Source organism: Epinephelus lanceolatus, chromosome 2, assembly GCF_041903045.1.
Source record: "Epinephelus lanceolatus isolate andai-2023 chromosome 2, ASM4190304v1, whole genome shotgun sequence".
NCBI lineage: Eukaryota > Metazoa > Chordata > Actinopteri > Perciformes > Serranidae > Epinephelus > Epinephelus lanceolatus.
The window spans coordinates 408,805-428,540 of NC_135735.1; the positions used below are offsets into that span (position 1 = coordinate 408,805).

General features: G+C 45.2%; 1 protein-coding gene across 2 annotated transcripts in view; it reads left to right on the forward strand.

Moving 5' to 3' along the window:
* The first annotated feature begins 304 nt into the window (after positions 1–304).
* Positions 305–19,736, forward strand: part of LOC117252790 (ATP-binding cassette sub-family C member 12-like) — a 30,646-nt gene continuing 11,214 nt past the window's right edge. The window contains exons 1-16 of one of the 2 annotated variants that reach the window (XM_033619984.2): positions 305–420; positions 4,437–4,535; positions 7,220–7,366; positions 7,544–7,691; positions 8,075–8,311; positions 9,829–10,002; positions 11,119–11,266; positions 13,681–13,829; positions 14,163–14,270; positions 16,284–16,490; positions 16,877–16,948; positions 17,251–17,375; positions 17,449–17,521; positions 18,259–18,462; positions 18,598–18,735; positions 18,917–18,989. In XM_033619984.2, coding sequence (XP_033475875.1) covers positions 4,441–4,535; positions 7,220–7,366; positions 7,544–7,691; positions 8,075–8,311; positions 9,829–10,002; positions 11,119–11,266; positions 13,681–13,829; positions 14,163–14,270; positions 16,284–16,490; positions 16,877–16,948; positions 17,251–17,375; positions 17,449–17,521; positions 18,259–18,462; positions 18,598–18,735; positions 18,917–18,989 — 2,098 coding nt within the window. In that variant the 5' untranslated portion in view covers positions 305–420; positions 4,437–4,440. The remainder of the gene's footprint in view (positions 421–4,436; positions 4,536–7,219; positions 7,367–7,543; positions 7,692–8,074; positions 8,312–9,828; positions 10,003–11,118; positions 11,267–13,680; positions 13,830–14,162; positions 14,271–16,283; positions 16,491–16,876; positions 16,949–17,250; positions 17,376–17,448; positions 17,522–18,258; positions 18,463–18,597; positions 18,736–18,916; positions 18,990–19,736) is intronic. The other variant, XM_033619975.2, reaches the window with a different exon arrangement.

A 19,736-nucleotide genomic window follows, 5' to 3' on the forward strand; every position in this document is an offset into this window, starting at 1 on the left:
CCGATGCGATGGGGAAATGGGCATGGCGAGAACACATCCGGGAATTTGGACTGAACTTGGCCAGATGTGAACTTTGAATTGGAACAGTACTTGGGCTGTGACTGATTACGTGTCACAAGTCCACAAGAACACAAGTCCACAAGAACACAAGTCTGCACAAGAACGCATATTGAGAAGTGGCTCCTGTGTGTGTGTGTGTGTGTGTGTGTGTGAGATGGTGGGAGATAGGTGGGGCTCGTGTGTGGGCGGGGCTTACAGGGAGTAGGTGTAGCCTGAGGCTGAAGGACCAACTGACATGTTTGTTGTTTCCAGACAAACAGGAAGTAACTGAAGGTCCTGTGAGTCCTCATAAAAAGCCAAGCTGCAGGTGAGTCCATTCACCTGTTTGAGCTGCGACACGAGAGCATCAACCTGATGGAGGTGAGTGTGTGTGTGTGTGTGTGTGTGTGTGTGTGTAGTCAGAGTGCAGAGCTACAGAGTCTGATTCAGCTTTAACCTGATGTTCTCTGTAAACTGTGGTCACTGTCTCTGTCCTTTATCTTTCCTCCATGTCTCTGTCCTCCATCTCTCCTCCATGTCTCTGTCCCTCATCTTGTCTTCATGTCTCTGTCCTCCATCTTTCCTCCATGTCTCTGTCCTTTATCTTTCCTCCATGTCTCTGTCCCTCATCTTGTCTTCATGTCTCTGTCCTCCATCTTTCCTCCATGTCTCTGTCCTTTATCTTTCCTCCATGTCTCTGTCCTCCATCTCTCCTCCATGTCTCTGTCCCTCATCTTGTCTTCATGTCTCTGTCCTCCATCTTTCCTCCATGTCTCTGTCTTCCATCTTATCTTCATGTCTTCACTGTCTCTGATTATTTCTGTGATGATGTGCTGAGGGACTGGAGCTGTACAGATGGTTCCAGCTGTGGAAAGTAACTGAGTACATTTACGACAATACCCTTCTGAAGTAACAGATTACATGTTCCTGTACTTTACCCGAGTATTTACATTTTCTCAGAGGGAGATATTGTACTTTGACTGCGTCACGTGTGTGGGCAGATTCAGATGATTGATCCATCCATCTTCTTACCGCTTCATCCTCTTGAGGGTCGCGGAGGGCTGGAGCCTATCTCAGCTGACATTGGGTGAGAGGCAGGGTTCACCCTGGACAGGTCACCAGACTATCACAGGACTGACACATAGAGACAGACAACCATTCACACTCACATTCACACCTACGGACAATTTAGAGTTATCAATTAACCTGCATGTCTTTGGACTGTGGGAGGAAGCTGGAGCACCTGGAGGAAACCCACACTGACACGGGGAGAACATGCAAACTCCAGGATCGAACCGGGAACCCTCTTGCTGTGAGGCGATAGTGCTATCCACTATCTATACCACCGTGCCGTGGTATGGTGATTGATACATGTGATCAGTAATAACTGATTGATACATGTGATCGGTAATAACTGATCATCCTGAGCAGCTCCACCTTCACCAGCTGATCAACATCAAACTGATCAACACATAAATGATCAATAATTATAATATCATTTAGATTACTCTGCAGAAACAATACTTTTCCTTAAAGTACTTTATTAAGGATACGATGATGTTAATACTTTTTTACTTCAGTGAGATTTTAAAAGCAGAACTTTAACTTGTAACTGATCACAAGTTAATCACTAACTGTAACAAGTTAATCACTAACTGAGTATTTTTACTCTGTAACTGAAGTAAACGATGGGAGTCTGAGTTGGGGGTTTGAGGCGGTGACAGTTGATGTTTGCAGCGTTTATTTGTTCAGTGGAAACATGTAAATACAACCAGGTTCCTGTCGGTTGACTTTCCCTCCGGCTCCCACTAAGAACCTCTGATTGGCCAAGGACAGGACAGGTGTGTGTCGTTACCTGAGGAGGTGATTAAAGCCTGTTGGATGCTGAGACGGAGGAACATCAGACAGGAACATATGTGACAGGTCACTTTATAAACCTGATGGAGGAGGACATGATAGCCTGATAGCTGAAGGCTCTGGCTCCTGATCTACTTTTGGAGACTTTAGGGACCACGAGTAACCCTGCGTTCTCAGAGCGCAGTGTTCTGGTGGGATAATATGGCACTATGAGCTCTCTAAGATATGACGGAGCTTGACCATTTAGAGCTTTATAAGTTAACAGTAGGATTTTAAATTCAATTCTGGATTTTACAGGGAGCCAGTGCAGAGAAGCTAAAACAGGAGAAATATGATCTCGTTTCTTAGTTCCTGTTAGTACACGTGCTGCTGCATTCTGAATTAGCTGGAGAGTTTTTAAGGACTTACTAGAGCTACCTGATAATAGAGAGTTACAGTAATCCAGCCTTGAGGTAACAAAAGCGTGGACCAATTTTTCTGCATCTTTTCGGGTCAGGATAGGCCTAATTTTCACAATATTACGCAGATGAAAAAATGCAGTCCGTGAGGTTTGTTTTAAATGAGAATTAAAAGACAAATCTTGATCAAATATTAGTCCGAGGTTTCTTACGGTAGTGCTAGAGGCCAGAGCAATGCCATCTAGAGAAACTATGTCATCAGATAAAGAGTCTCTGAGTTGTTTGGGGCCAAGAACAATAACTTCAGTTTTGTCTGAATTTAACATCAGGAAATTGGTGCTCATCCAAGTTTTTATGTCTTTAAGGCAGTTATGGAGTTTAGTTAATTGATTACTTTCTTCTGGTTTCATCGATAAATACAACTGTGTATCATCCGCATAACAATGGAAATTTATATTGTGATTTCTAATGATGTTATCTAAAGGAAGCATATATAGAGTAAATAGGATTGGTCCGAGCACAGAACCTTGCGGAACTCCAAATCAAACTTTAGTACGTAAGGATGATTCATTATGAACGTCAACAAACTGAAAATGATCAGATAAATAAGATTTAGAGACCTGATATTTAACAGTCCGCATTTAATTCTCCTGTTTTGTCTTTCTGTCACAGAGGAGATTTTAATTTTTATGAGGTTGTTATGCACAACTCCTCTTTGTTTAATTTTAGATTTAGATATGGGACCTGACTCCCAGTGATGGGACCTGACTCCCAGTGATGAGACCTTTGTTATGTTAATCAGTGCACGCTCTTCCCCACAAACATCCAACAGCCTCTGAAACAATATTTACTCTGACTAACAGCTGATCTCACTGATACGATATGATCTGAGGCTGTACTGGATCAGTGTGGACATGGGAGGGCAGCAGAGAGCTTCAGTCCTGATGACAGGGTTTAAATGTCGATGCTTTGAGCACTGTCAGTTCAGCAGGGGCTCTGTGTGTATAACTGGGTGTTTGATGAGCCCTTAAAACAGACGCTCATGCCGACTCATATTTAACTCTGAGGCTGAATCCAGATGTTCAGACTTCACCACACTGACAGACTTTGTGTGTGCGTCCCCAGAAAGTCTGGGAGGACTGAGGGCTCCAGATCCTCAACTCATCCAGTCCACAGGACCCAAAGTGGACTGTCTGCAGACTTCACTGATTTAATTTCCCACAATTCATTGCAATCCAAATGTGATGTTGTACTTTTTTTGTAGCTGACTAAAAAACAAAACGTAGGTTTCTGTGACACAGTTACTGTAGAATATTAAACCTTGAAATAAAATTCAACACCATGATACAGAAACATGTAGAGATACAAGCTGTAGAGAGGAATCAGAACACATGTGTAACAGCAGTCTGCCCTGTGGGTGGCGCTGTGTGATGTCAAATATAAAGGCTGGAAACATGGCCGAACAACAACAGGAGATGTTGTGATGTCATGGACAGCTCGACCCGGCGTTTCTCAATCTGCGTTCTTGCGGACTTGTGACACGTCACTAGTCGCAGCCAAAGTACTGTTCCAGTTCAAAGTCAGCATCCAGCCAAGTACAGGCCAAATGCCCGGATATGAACTTGCTTTGCCCGTTCCATCGGGGATGCATCAGGAGGTGACTTCTGTGGACTTTTGACAGCCAGGTATCCCAGAATGCATTTTTCACAGACCAGCATCAATGGCAGCCATCCTTGGGAGTTTGTACTCCCGAGTCGAACTTGCCAAGTCCAAACTCCCAAGTGCGCAAGTCCAAACTTGCTGTACTTGGTATTGAGAAACGCCTCAAGTTAGAGTTAGAGTTCGACTTCCTGAAGCTCCGCTTGCTGTGACAATAAGTTAACTACTACTGTGGTTAATGCTAACGTAGCTCCTTGGGGACTGAAGCTGTGTCCTGTAAGTTAGCGTAGCATAGTTAGCTCTGAGAGAAGGTCCCCTTAGAAAAAACTGTCCTGTATGTTAGCGTAGCATTGTTAGCAGGGTACCTGTATGTCAGGACATGAGACACAGAGAGGCGGTCCGACCATTTAGCGCTGATCAATAACACGGATTGATCACATGACCTTTTGCAGGAGGCTGATCTGAGGTCTGTTTGTGTCTCAGCAGGATGGGTGTTGACAGACCCATAGCAGATGATTGGAAGAAACCCCCCACTCCTCCCCCCAACTCCTCCAGCCAATCAGAGATGGAGGCGGGGTCAAGGTGAGTCAGACACAGACAGTGCTTCTCAAAGTCAAGAATGCTTCCATAGTAGGACAGATCCTGCCATGTCAGGTCCAACAGAAACTTCCCAACATTCAGTGATCTCACATTTAAACAGGTTGGTGAGTGTTCAGGTCATTAAAGAGGCTCCATTTTCAGTTCAGGTAAATCATGAGCACAAAATTTTGTGTACTTCAGCTGAGGATACACGTATCTTTAAAATTCTCTGAAGGAAGGACTCCGTCCTCAGTAGAAATCAAAGGATCCTTGACACTGGAACAGTCCTTCAGTAGGTTTTGATGATGGAGCCTACTTGTAATTCAATCTAAGGATCCTTCCTCAACTTTGAGAAACATTATGTGAACACATGAACATGGACGAGGAGGAAGATGAAGGGATGAAATGTGTGAGCGGTGAGCTGTAGGTGAGTGTGAGCTGTGAGCTGTAGGTGAGTGTGAGCTGTAGGTGAGTGTGAGCTGTAGGTGAGTGTGAGCTGTGAGCTGTAGGTGAGTGTGAGCTGTAGGTGAGTGTGAGCTGTAGGTGAGTGTGAGCTGTAGGTGAGTGTGAGCTGTAGGTGAGTGTGAGCTGTAGGTGAGTGTGAGCTGTAGGTGAGTGTGAGCTGTGGGTCAGTGTGAGCTGTAGATGAGTGTGAGCTGTAGGTGAGTGTGAGCTGTGAGCTGTAGGTCAGTGTGAGCTGTAGGTGAGTGTGAGCTGTAGGTGAGTGTGAGCTGTAGATGAGTGTGAGCTGTGAGCTGTGAGCTGTAGATGAGTGTGAGCTGTAGGTGAGTGTGAGCTGTGAGCTGTAGGTGAGTGTGAGCTGTAGGTGAGTGTGAGCTGTAGGTGAGTGTGAGCTGTAGGTGAGTGTGAGCTGTGGGTCAGTGTGAGCTGTAGATGAGTGTGAGCTGTGAGCTGTAGGTCAGTGTGAGCTGTAGGTGAGTGTGAGCTGTGAGCTGTAGGTGAGTGTGAGCTGTAGGTGAGTGTGAGCTGTAGATGAGTGTGAGCTGTGAGCTGTAGGTCAGTGTGAGCTGTAGGTGAGTGTGAGCTGTGAGCTGTAGGTGAGCTGTGAGCTGTAGGTGAGTGTGAGCTGTAGGTGAGTGTGAGCTGTGGGCTGTAGGTGAGTGTGAGCTGTAGGTGAGTGTGAGCTGTGAGCTGTAGGTCAGTGTGAGCTGTAGGTGAGTGTGAGCTGTGGGCTGTAGGTGAGTGTGAGCTGTAGGTGAGTGTGAGCTGTGAGCTGTAGGTGAGTGTGAGCTGTAGGTGAGTGTGAGCTGTAGGTGAGTGTGAGCTGTAGGTGAGTGTGAGCTGTGGGTCAGTGTGAGCTGTAGGTGAGTGTGAGCTGTGAGCTGTAGGTGAGTGTGAGCTGTAGGTGAGTGTGAGCTGTAGGTGAGTGTGAGCTGTGGGTGAGTGTGAGCTGTAGGTGAGTGTGAGCTGTGGGTGAGTGTGAGCTGTAGGTGAGTGTGAGCTGTAGGTGAGTGTGAGCTGTAGGTGAGTGTGAGCTGTAGGTGAGTGTGAGCTGTAGGTGAGTGTGAGCTGTGAGCTGTAGGTGAGTGTGAGCTGTAGGTGAGTGTGAGCTGTAGGTGAGTGTGAGCTGTGAGCTGTAGGTGAGTGTGAGCTGTAGGTGAGTGTGAGCTGTAGGTGAGTGTGAGCTGTGAGCTGTAGGTGAGTGTGAGCTGTGGGTGAGTGTGAGCTGTAGGTGAGTGTGAGCTGTAGGTGAGTGTGAGCTGTGGGTGAGTGTGAGCTGTAGGTGAGTGTGAGCTGTGAGCTGTAGGTGAGTGTGAGCTGTAGGTGAGTGTGAGCTGTGGGTGAGTGTGAGCTGTAGGTGAGTGTGAGCTGTAGGTGAGTGTGAGCTGTGGGTGAGTGTGAGCTGTAGGTGAGTGTGAGCTGTAGGTGAGTGTGAGCTGTAGGTGAGTGTGAGCTGTGAGCTGTAGGTGAGTGTGAGCTGTAGGTGAGTGTGAGCTGTGGGTGAGTGTGAGCTGTAGGTGAGTGTGAGCTGTAGGTGAGTGTGAGCTGTGGGTGAGTGTGAGCTGTAGGTGAGTGTGAGCTGTAGGTGAGTGTGAGCTGTAGGTGAGTGTGAGCTGTGAGCTGTAGGTGAGTGTGAGCTGTAGGTGAGTGTGAGCTGTGAGCTGTAGGTGAGTGTGAGCTGTAGGTGAGTGTGAGCTGTAGGTGAGTGTGAGCTGTAGGTGAGTGTGAGCTGTGGGTCAGTGTGAGCTGTAGGTGAGTGTGAGCTGTGAGCTGTAGGTGAGTGTGAGCTGTGAGCTGTAGGTGAGTGTGAGCTGTAGGTGAGTGTGAGCTGTAGGTGAGTGTGAGCTGTGAGCTGTAGGTGAGTGTGAGCTGTGAGCTGTAGGTGAGTGTGAGCTGTAGGTGAGTGTGAGCTGTGAGCTGTAGGTGAGTGTGAGCTGTAGGTGAGTGTGAGCTGTAGGTCAGTGTGAGCTGTGAGCTGTGAGCTGTAGGTGAGTGTGAGCTGTAGGTGAGTGTGAGCTGTAGGTCAGTGTGAGCTGTAGGTGAGTGTGAGCTGTAGGTGAGTGTGAGCTGTAGGTCAGTGTGAGCTGTAGGTGAGTGTGAGCTGTAGGTCAGTGTGAGCTGTAGGTGAGTGTGAGCTGTAGGTCAGTGTGAGCTGTAGGTCAGTGTGAGCTGTAGGTGAGCTGTGACTCAGACACTGAAACCTCTGCTGGTTGTTTGACGTCCAGTTTCAGTCCTCTGGACAGAGCGAGCTTCCTGTCCTACGCCACCATGTCCTGGATGGGTCCTCTGATGTGGTCCATGTCCAAAAAAAAGCTGGACCTCAACTCCATCAGTCTGTCCCCTCTGGACGGTGCTGACATCAACGGAGATAGGTGAGACCATCATCATCATTGCCATCATCATCATCATCATCATCATCACCATCATCATCATCATCACCTAAAACATCATCATCAGCAGCAGATCTTATTTGAAACTGAAATGTGTGCTTCGATGTGTGTGTGTGTGTGTGTGTGTGTGTGTGTGTGTATGTGTATGTGTATGTGCAGGTTGCAGCGTCTGTGGGAACAGGAAGTGTCTGCGGTTGGTCTACAAAAGGCGTCTCTGACACGAGTCCTGTTCCGTTTCCAGAGAAACCGAGTGCTGGCAATTGTCGGTCTCTCCATCTTCTTCATGTTGGCTCTGTTCTGTGGCTCAGTGAGTCTCAGCATTAGATGACATCATTGACTTAGAAAGAGGACGAAACATCTACATGTGTCTTTACTGTTTCTTTTACTGTAATGTCAGAGCTGCTCATGTGTTGGACATGTCCTCCAGTTTATTAGACTGACTTTATTAGGTACACCTGGTGGAAAAGTCTCGTGTCTCAGTGTGTCCTCTCAGTGTCTCAATGTGTCCTCTCAGTGTGTCTCCCAGTGTCTCACTTTGTCCTCTCAGTGTGTCTCCCAGTGTCTCAGTGTGTCCTCTCAGTGTCTCAATGTGTCCTCTCAGTGTGTCTCCCAGTGTCTCATTGTGTCCTCTCAATGTGTCCTCTCAGTGTCTCAGTTTCAGGTCCTCACAATATTTGTCTGTCCCATCAGGGCGTCCTGGTCCATGAGATCCTGAAGTACATCATCAAACCGGAGGCGTCCACAGTTGGGGAGGGGCTCGGTCTGTGTTTCTGTCTCCTCCTGGTGGACTTCTCCAGGAGCGGGTGTCTCGCTCTGGTCTGGGCTCTGAACCTGAGGACAGGAATCAGACTGAAGACAGGGTTCTGTATGCTGGGCTTCCACAAGATCGTCACTCTGAGGACACACTGTGGACTGTCTGTGGGACAGGTCAGGAAGACACATCATGATGTCTGTTTCCTTCACAGTTCACATGTTTCACCTCTGAGTGTCCAACATGGACGGTGATTAGCTTAGCTTAGCACCAAGACCTGAAGTAGGGGGAAACTTGTTAGCTTAGCTTAGCTTCTCTTAGTTTAGCTTGGCATAAAGACCTGAAGCAGGGGATTTATATATATATATATATATATATATATATATATATAAAATTAAACACACAAATGTCATGGTGAAGGCAAGTGAGAGACCTAAAGGATAAAAAATATAAAAAATATATAAATAAATACAAATAAAATAATGACTACGATAAGGGCAAAAAGATAGACTCATTAAGATAAATAAATTAACAGATAAAAAGTAAGGTTTAAAATCTAAAATAGACAACATAACATAAAGGCGTCTGTGAAAGTGGGTCTTAAGAAGTGATTTAAAAGACGTCACTGAATCTGCGAGCCGTATCTCCTCAGGCAGGTTGTTCCACAGCCGAGGGGCCCTGATCGGATCTAAGGCTGCGAGCTGGCTCACATGGTGTCAACATTTCTGCTATATAGCTTGGGGCCAGACCCAGGCGAGCTTTAAAAGTGATCAGTAAAATCTTAAAATCAGTTCTAAAACAAACAGGAAGCCAATGGAGAGAAGCCAGGATTGGGGTGATGTGATGTCGTCTATTAAAACCAGTAAGAAGCCCAGCTGCTGTGTTCTGAACTAGGTGCAAGCGGGACAGGGACTTTTGGTTAATTCAATTCAATTTCAATTCAATTTTATTTATAAAGCCCAATATCACAAATCACAATTTGCCTCACAGGGCTTTACAGCATACGACATCCCTCTGTCCTTATGACCCTCACAGCTGATCAGGAAAAACTCCCCAAAAAACCCTTTAACGGGGAAAAAAACGGTCGAAACCTCAGGAAGAGCAACTGAGGAGGGATCCCTCTTCCAGGACGGACAGACGTGCAATAGATGTCGTACAGAACAGATCAGCATGATAAATTAACAGTAATCCGTATGACAATGCCAGAAAGAAGGGAGTTACAGTCTTGAGAAAATGAATGTATGAACGACTTTTTCCAGGTCTGAGTGTGAGAGCATTGGTTTGATTTTTGAGATGGTTCTAATTTGGAGAAAACAAGACAGGACGAGTTTTTTGATCTGTGGTCCGAAGGTGAGGTCAGAGTCAAATCGTACTCCCAGTGGGTTTTACATTAGCAGACGGTGGACTGAGGCTATTTTCAGTGAGAGTGGGTTTTGTGTTTGGGGGACTGAACAATATGATTTCTGATTTTGAGTTATCGAGTTGAAGAAAATTTTGTGCCATCAACAGTTGATATCACTGAGACAATCTAAAACAGCAGCTAGGCTTTGGGTGAAGGTATATCTGTGTGTTGTCCGCGTAGCAATGAAAAGATACGTTGTGTTACTGAATGATTTATCAATCGATTGATCTATCAATCAGCTGCCTCCCCTCTCAATGTATTTATCCATTAATCTGTCTCTGTGTGTGTCAGATGGTGAATGTTTTGACCAGCGACAGTTACCGGCTGTACGAAGCCGTCCTGTTTGGTCCTTTCCTGCTGCCCTTCCCCATCCTCCTCATCGTCAGCGCCATCTACACCTGCACCATCCTCGACCACACCGTCCTCATCGGCTTCGTCATCTTACTCCTCTTCTTCCTCCTCCAGGTGTGTGGACACACTGCTGACTGTTTTACACTGTGACAGGGAGTGAGATGCTGCAGACAGGATGTAGTTAGCTTAGCTTAACATACAGGCAGGAAACAGCAGCTTTACTGTGTCCCCTCTCAGGGGTCCAGATTTTATATAAACATGGAAACATGATATATATGATGAAAAATAGCAGTGCACACACCTCCCAAAATCTTAGACAGTATAAAAATGTGCAAAGTGAAGATCAAAAAACAGATGGAGCACCAAAAGTATTTAATGTGGGCAAAAACATAAAGACACGGATGTGTTTCAGCTGAGGAGCCCTGGTCAGCATGATAAAACAACAGTGAATGGGCACTGACACACAGGTGAGGATAGAGAATAAGATCCACCTGTGTCTTTACCTGAAACCTGTCCGTGTCTTTATGCTGCTGCTCATATTAAACTGAATCAGACATTCAGTCTCAGCTCCAGCTGCTGCAGCCATGATGACTTCATCAGTGAATTCATTGTCAGATACTTTTATTTATTCGTCCTCATTAGTTTTTATCATGTTTATTTATTTTATTTGTTTATATTTGGTGAAGTTGTCATTGACTAAAGGTTTGAACATTTTGCTCCGATCTCAGTCAAAGAAAAGTGTCGATATATTTTAGGTTATTTTAAATATTTCAGTCAAAACAAAACCAAAAATGTAATCATCAAAGATTTTTACCTTTTAATGACGTGATGAAAAACACAGAGAGCAGCAGACAGTATCAGATGTAGAGATCTGATGTGGTCTGATGTGGATTGATCATGTTACAGTATTGCCTTGCCAACTGCACGGCGACCTTTGAATCCATTGACCTCTGAAGACAGGAAATATTGTTACATGTATTTTGTTTATTAAAGTGAAAATATAAAACTGAACACCTGAATTTAAGTTTCTGTCTTTCAGCAACAAAACAGACTGACGTTAGATAATGAAACAAAATAAACCCTCCAACAGTCACCTCGTCTGGTTTATGTGATGTGAGAATGTGGTGTCTGTCTCTACAGACTGTTTTTGTCCTGCTGTCTCATAGCATAATGACAGAAGAAGTAATCTGATTACATGTTTTTATGTGTGTGTGTGTGTGTGTGTGTCAGTTAGTGTCTGCGAGGCTCATCAATCACTTCCAGAAGAAGGCGGTTGAGATCACTGACTGTCGAATCCGAATCATCAACGAGATCCTCACCTACATCAAACTCATCAAGATGTACGTCTGGGAGAAGTCCTTCTACGGCAAGGCCACAGGTGAGAACAGTCACACGGTTCACCTGTACAGAACATCACTGTCACACAGGTGAGAACAGTCACACGGTTCACCTGTTCAGAACATCACTGTCACACAGGTGAGAACAGTCACACGGTTCACCTGTACAGAACATCACCATCACACAGGTGAGAACAGTCACACGGTTCACCTGTACAGAACATCATTGTCACATAGGTGAGAACAGTCACAGGGTTCACCTGTTCAGAACATCATTGTCACATAGGTGAGAACAGTCACAGGGTTCACCTGTTCAGAACATCACTGTCACACAGGTGAGAACAGTCACAGGGTTCACTTGTGCAGAACATCACCATCACACAGGTGAGAACAGTCACACGGTTCACCTGTACAGAACATCACTGTCACACAGGTGAGAACAGTCACACGGTTCACTTGTGCAGAACATCACCGTCACACAGGTGAGAACAGTCACACGGTTCACCTGTACAGAACATCACTGTCACACAGGTGAGAACAGTCACACGGTTCACCTGTACAGAACATCATTGTCACACAGGTGAGAACAGTCACACGGTTCACCTGTACAGAACATCACTGTCACACAGGTGAGAACAGTCACACGGTTCACCTGTACAGAACATCATTGTCACACAGGTGAGAACAGTCACACGGTTCACCTGTACAGAACATCACTGTCACACAGGTGAGAACAGTCACACGGTTCACCTGTACAGAACATCATTGTCACATAGGTGAGAACAGTCACAGGGTTCACCTGTACAGAACATCACTGTCACATAGGTGAGAACAGTCACAGGGTTCACTTGTGCAGAACATCACCGTCACACAGGTGAGAACAGTCACACGGTTCACCTGTACAGAACATCACCATCACAGAGGTGAGAACAGTCACAGGGTTCACCTGTACAGAACATCACCATCACACAGGTGAGAACAGTCACAGGGTTCACCTGTACAGAACATCACCATCACACAGGTGAGAACAGTCACAGGGTTCACCTGTACAGAACATCACTGTCACACAGGTGAGAACAGTCACAGGGTTCACCTGTACAGAACATCACCGTCACACAGGTGAGAACAGTCACACGGTTCACCTGTACAGAACATCACCGTCACACAGGTGAGAACAGTCACACGGTTCACCTGTACAGAACATCACCGTCACACAGGTGAGAACAGTCACACGGTTCACCTGTACAGAACATCACCATCACACGGGTGAGAACAGTCACACGGTTCACCTGTACAGAACATCACCATCACACGGGTGAGAACAGTCACACAGTTCACCTGTACAGAACATCATTGTCACACAGGTGAGAACAGTCACAGGGTTCACCTGTTCAGAACATCACCGTCACACAGGTGAGAACAGTCACAGGGTTCACCTGTACAGAACATCACCGTCACACAGGTGAGAACAGTCACAGGGTTCACCTGTTCAGAACATCACCGTCACACAGGTGAGAACAGTCACAGGGTTCACCTGTTCAGAACATCACCGTCACACAGGTGAGAACAGTCACAGGGTTCACCTGTTCAGAACATCACCGTCACACAGGTGAGAACAGTCACAGGGTTCACCTGTACAGAACATCACCGTCACACAGGTGAGAACAGTCACAGGGTTCACCTGTACAGAACATCACCGTCACACAGGTGAGAACAGTCACAGGGTTCACCTGTACAGAACATCACCGTCACACAGGTGAGAACAGTCACAGGGTTCACCTGTACAGAACATCACCGTCACACAGGTGAGAACAGTCACAGGGTTCACCTGTACAGAACATCACCGTCACACAGGTGAGAACAGTCACAGGGTTCACCTGTTCAGAACATCACCGTCACACAGGTGAGAACAGTCACAGGGTTCACCTGTACAGAACATCACTGTCACACAGGTGAGAACAGTCACAGGGTTCACCTGTACAGAACATCACCGTCACACAGGTGAGAACAGTCACAGGGTTCACCTGTACAGAACATCACCGTCACAGAGGTGAGAACAGTCACACGGTTCACCTGTACAGAACATCACCGTCACACAGGTGAGAACAGTCACAGGGTTCACCTGTACAGAACATCACTGTCACACAGGTACGAATGTGGCACCAGTTCAGGTCTGCAAAGTGAAAACTTAAATAAATAAATATGTCTGCTGCTCTTTGTGATGAAACATCAGAAAAATGTAAAATAACAAAAGAGTGGAATAATAATAAAGTAGAGTAATAAAAATGTAAATAAACCTGTTTTGTCCTGCCCGCTTATGAATCAGAAAAATCTGAACGGATCATTTTTTCTGAGTGATTTCTGATGTTGAACTGACTGACAGTGTAACGGATGAAGATGATAATGATGATGATGATGATGGTGATGATGATGACAGTCAGCGGTGTGTTTACAGACATCAGGAAAACAGAGCAGAGGATGTTGGCGAAAGCTTCAGTCATCCAAAACTTCAGTGTGACCATCAGCCCCCTCGTCCCCATCTTCGCCATCATGGTCACCTTCATCGTCCACACGCTGCTGGGTCTTCCTCTCAATACCAGCTCCGTGAGTACTACTGATACCACTGTTGCTACCACAACCGGAGAGCAGATACATCTGTGTCCTCATTGAAGCTAGCAGCGTGAGCCAGCTCTGCAGGTCGACCTGCAGAGCTCTTCTGGCGTCTGCAGTACATCTGGAGACCTGGTGTTTTGTATCTTACTGTATGAATGCAGCAGCAGTGTGTGTGATTCCCTTCATTTATTTAAATCGTCTGATATATGCACTATCGTACCCTGCTGACCCCGCCCCCTGCTGACACTGCCGCACGGTGGTCCCGCCCCTGCTGGCCCCGCCCCCAGTCCTTTATGGATGATTGACTCTGTGTTTGTTCATCAGGCCTTTCCTGTCGTCACCATCTTCAACAGTATGAGGTTTATTCTGTCCTTGTTGCCCACGACCTTCAACATCCTGGCTGAAGCTACTGTGTCTGTGGATCGACTCAAGGTGACTGATGATGACTCCGCCCACCTTCAACACCTTCTATCACTGTGTGCAGATTACCTGTCAATGATTAACTGTTAGATCAGTCCCTCCAGAAAATCGCGATCTTGCAATCGCAATTAACACAAATTGAACGAAAGTTATTTCTGCGTTTTTCCGCATTTTCCGGCCGACCAGAAGTCGTCACGCATGTGATGTCATTTGAAACATCATCAGATGTGTCATCAAATGCGCTAATGGCATTGCAGTTTTGCACTGTTTAAATGCAGACAATATGTGTTGAAAGTATTAAAATGTACAGAAGATGGAGCTCACATGTTGTTGTACAGTCACATTGTCTGGTTTGAGAGCTACAATATTCACCCAGGATTTTTTGCAACATTATTGGAGTCCATGTTTTGAAACTAATTAAATAAGACTAAAGAAGAGAACTATAAAAAACATTTGCAGCTATTTTTGTAATGTTCAGTATGATTATTATAGCAAGTGATTACGTGACTTATTTTTTTGGAGGTAGTGATTAAAAAAAAAATCACAGTTTTTTCTCCTCTTGTCATTAGCTGCAATTTCCCACAAAAATCACATAAAAATGCCATAATTTTTATCACAAGTTCTGACAAAATTGGCTGCAAAGGTTTTTTTGCCCTGAGATCCTGGAAGGACTGATATACACATACAAACGTTTATAAAACAAATAAAATGCCTTTTTAGATTCACAAAATAAAATGAATCAAAGGATAAAACATTCATCAGTAAAAACAAAACAAAAGAAGAAACACAGAGCAGATAGATGGAACAGAAGAGACAAACAGACACAGACCAGAGGACAAGGACTACACATGGTGGAGGGCTCTGTACATGAGAACCAGTATCTGGAGGTGAATCCTGAACCTGATGTGAAGCCAGAGTAAAGAAACTAACCTGGGTCTGATGTGTGTCGACCTGTTGGAGCTGGTTCACAGATGAGCAGCAGCATTCTGGATTATTTTACGACTGTTCAGAGAAGATTTGTTCAGACTAGCAAAAAGAGAATTTCAGTCGTCCAGTTGGGAGGACACAGAAACACTGATCATCACCTCCAGCACAGGCCGAGACACCACAGACCTGAGCTCTGAAGTATTTATCAGCTGAATAAATCAAGTTCAAATCAATGATTTAACGTGATGGTCAAAATACCTGGTCAGAAATAACAGCAGGATCCTAAAATCTGACCACATGGCTGAAGACAGGGACCCAATACTCTGAACAACCTTTGAAACTCTGCTGTCTGAAGCCATTGTCAGAACCTCCATCAGTAGTTGTTTGACATCCAGTCACTGATGCTAACAAACAGTTGCGTAATGTGACCCAGTGGAAGCATATAAAGTAAATAACATAGGACCTGAGACAGAGCCCTGAGGGACACTGCAGGCACACACACATACAGAGACAAAACTCCACCCATATATGTACATCAGCAGTCAGCTTTAGCAGCATCACTGTGTTATTGCGTTACCAGAGTCTTTAGAAATCCCACAGTCTGGGGCGTTGGTTGCTTAGTGGGTAGAGCAGGTGCCCCGTGTACAAGGCTGTTGCTACAGCGGCCCGGGTTTGAATCCAGCCTGTGGCCCTTTGCTGCATGTCCACCCCCTCTCTCTTTCCCCCTTTCATGCTTACCTGTCCTCTCTTAAAGGCAAAATGCCCAAAAAATATCTTTAAAAAAAAAAAGCCACGGTCTGATTTATAAACCGTCAAAACTACAAACGCTAACCCTTTCAGTTAAATTCAATCAAGATAATTACACCAACAGATCTTAGTGATTTCTGAATATGTTCTGAAATCATCTCCATATCAACTCTGTCATAAATCCTGAAGGTAAAAACTAATTCCTGTTTGTTTGTTTGTTTGTTTGTTTATGATCAGCTGGCTCACTTTCAGGAGACATGACTGTGACGACAGATTCAGATGGATTTAAAGTCCTGTGTGTTTATATCATGTGTATAATTGTGTTCGTGTGTGTGTGTGTGTGTGTTTCAGAGGTTACTGCTGACAGAGAATCCAGACTCGTACGTTGTCCGGAACATATACGACAAGTCAGCCGTGGTTGTCACGGAGAAGGCCACGCTGTCCTGGACCAAACCAATCCACCCCCCTGACACAGAGGACAGGGACGACCTGGTGTCAAAAAACCGACCCTGTGACGTGATGGCGACTCTGAGGAACATCTCCTTCACCCTGAACAAGGTCACACTGACGAGACGAGTGTTTCCATGGTGTTATTTAACAAGATGACGACCTCTGTTAAATATGTCTTTATTGATGAACACTGACCTCAGAGGCATGTCACAGCGGACGGTTCAGACGGGTCATAAAAATCACTTCAGTTAAAAGAAAAAGGATGTGAAATAAGATTTATGATTATTAATATACCGATGTTAAATCAAGTTGTTGAAGTGAAGTCACTTCAGAGTTATACAATATCTGCATGATTTAACATGACTTCCTTAATAAACCACGCCCACTTCCTGTCTTCTATTCAAGTACAGATCAGTTTAGTCCTCACCTGGGCTGTGACATCACACCAGGTGATCTGGCTGATGTGTTAATGATGGTTTGTGTTTTCTCTGCAGGGCCAGTTGATGGGTGTGTGTGGAAACGTTGGCAGTGGGAAGACGTCACTGATCTGCAGTCTGTTAGAACAGGTGAGTTCACCTGTGTGTCAGGTTTGTCCCCCTGTCTGTCAGGTACGTCCACCTGTGTGTCAGGTATGCTCACCTGTCTGTCAGGTACGCTCACCTGTGTGTCAGGTACACTCACCTGTCTGTCAGGTACGCTCACCTGTGTGTCAGGTACGCTCATCTGTCTGTCAGGTATGCTCACCTGTGTGTCAGGTACGCTCACCTGTTTGTCAGGTACGCTCACCTGTGTGTCAGGTACGCTCATCTGTTTGTCAGGTACGCTCACCTGTGTGTCAGGTACGCTCACCTGTGTGTTTGTATTTCAGCTCCACCTGCAGCAGGGCTCAGTGGCGGTGGACGGATCGATTGCCTATGTGTCCCAGCAGGCGTGGATCTTCTATGGGACGGTGCAGGACAACATCCTGATGGGGGAACCTATGGACCGATCCAGGTAGATAAACTCCTCCTCCTCCTGTGATGAAGGTGTAAGGTGACGTCTGTAGTGACGTCCGGATGTTCTGCAGGTACAACAGAGTCCTGCACAGCTGCAGCCTGAAGGCCGACCTGGACATCCTGCCTCATGGTGACCAGACAGTGGTGAGTCCGACACACACACACGACACACACACAGGTGTGTAGGTGTGAGCCCAGTGTTCCGTTATCATTAATCAATCAGTCTAATCAACGGCTACTGAGATGATCAATTATCAGTTCAGTTCAAAGAGGTTTTAATGACATGACCTCACTGAAACATGGTAATGTCAAAGTCGAGGTACAAGGTGCTAACAGGAAACAGTTTTTGAAATGCAAACAATAAAACATTATATAAACGTTATAGTGCGAACACAGCAACCAGAACAACTAAATGATCTGATGCAAGCTGAAACATTCTGATGAATATGAGCAATAATGTAAAAAAGAAAATATCATACAATAAAATAAAGATAAGAACATAAAAGCTGCAGGTGTGTAAATTATTATTCGATCATCTTTTTTCACTCAAAATGTGAAACATCTTCTGGTTTTAAGCATCTGAACTGATTTCCTGTGATTTGGTCGTATAAACACTTTTTTTTTTCTTCGCATTTTTAAGAATGACTGCAAAAGATAATAATTTTCATTATTTTTAATTGACCACTTTATTAAAGTTATTTTCTTATAAAATATTGGAAAATACTTAAAATCTCCTCCAAACCCAGTCTAACATATTCACACTCACAATGTGTGTCTGAACAACATGGACACACACACAGTGTGTCATCAGTAGCAGATGTAACGGCCCTGAGCTGATGGTCCTCACAGATACAGCATAACTGTGTGTGTTTATGTCCCAGCTGGGGGAGCAGGGCGTGAACCTGTCGGGGGGGCAGAAACAGAGGATCAGTCTGGCCAGAGCCATTTACTCCAACAAAGACCTGTACCTGCTGGACGACCCACTGTCCGCCGTCGACGCCCACGTCGGAAAACACATCTTCGAAGAGTGTATCAAGACGGACCTGCTGGGAAAGTCCGTCATACTGGTCACGCACCAGTTACAGGTGAGGTTAAACTGGTCACCCACCTGCTACAGGTGAGGTTAAACTGGTCACCCACCTGCTACAGGTGAGTGTCCAGTTTAACGTCAATGTCAAAGACCAATCAGACTGACTTGTGTCTGTCTGTCTGTCCATCAGTACATGGAGTACTGTGACAAGGTCCTGGTCCTGAAGGATGGGGTGGTCCTTGAAGCAGGAAGTCACTTGGAGCTGATGAGGGCGGGGCAGCACTACGCTGAGCTCATCACCACACACCTGACGGAGCAGCGGGTCACAGTAAGACACCAGCCAATCAGTACTCTCCTCTTGCCTCAGCAGGTGGACACTCCTCTGTCGTGACATCATCAGAGAAGATTTAAACTGTTTGATTTTAATCTCACAGAAACTCTGACAGCGTTAAAATAAAAACAGGAAGTGTGTGTCAGCTGATCTCTGACTTCCTGTTTCCTGTTTTCAGCCTCATAAAGAAGAGAAGAAGAAGAAGGAGGAGGAGATTAAATGTCACATGGACGGAGGGATCATCAACCCAGGTACACCTCATACACACACACACACACACACACACACACACACACACACAGAGCAGCTGATTATTGTTGTTGTTGTTGTTGTTGTTGTTCCCCTGAGGACAGTCAGTAATGTCTTTTATTCATGAGGTCATTATGAATCATGTTTACAGCTGAATCATTAACAGATATTAACAGATTTATGAACAGACGATCAGATGCAGAGTTATTGATTGATAACGGATTGATTATTAAAGTTATATTTGGATCTTCTCTCAGTGTCTGAATCAACATGTTGCTGTCTGTCTATGACAACATGAACTCAGTGCAGCAAGGAGAGATGAAACCATTCATCCATTCATCCATTAGTTCATTCATCCATTCAAAGGAATCAATAATTATTTGGATTTTGCAGCAGAAATGTTAAATATTAATATTCACAGTTTATTATAATCACAGGAAACAAACAGTTTGATGAGTGGATGATGTGATGAATGATGATCTGCTGTCACTGACTTCAGATCAGTGATTCAATCAGACTGACCACAGATCAGTCGTGTCTGTTGCTCTGTGTCAGAGAGGAGTCGTCCTGTTGAATCAGAGAGGGATTTTCTTCAACAGTAACAACAGGGTGCGAGGGAGCGCTTCATCCCAGTGCTTCATAGGAACAAAAACCCTCCCAGCACTTTGAGTGACGTGCTCCACATGGGTTTGTTTCAATGACAACAATCGGGTTTCCATCCACCTATTTTTATTCGCATTTTAAACAAT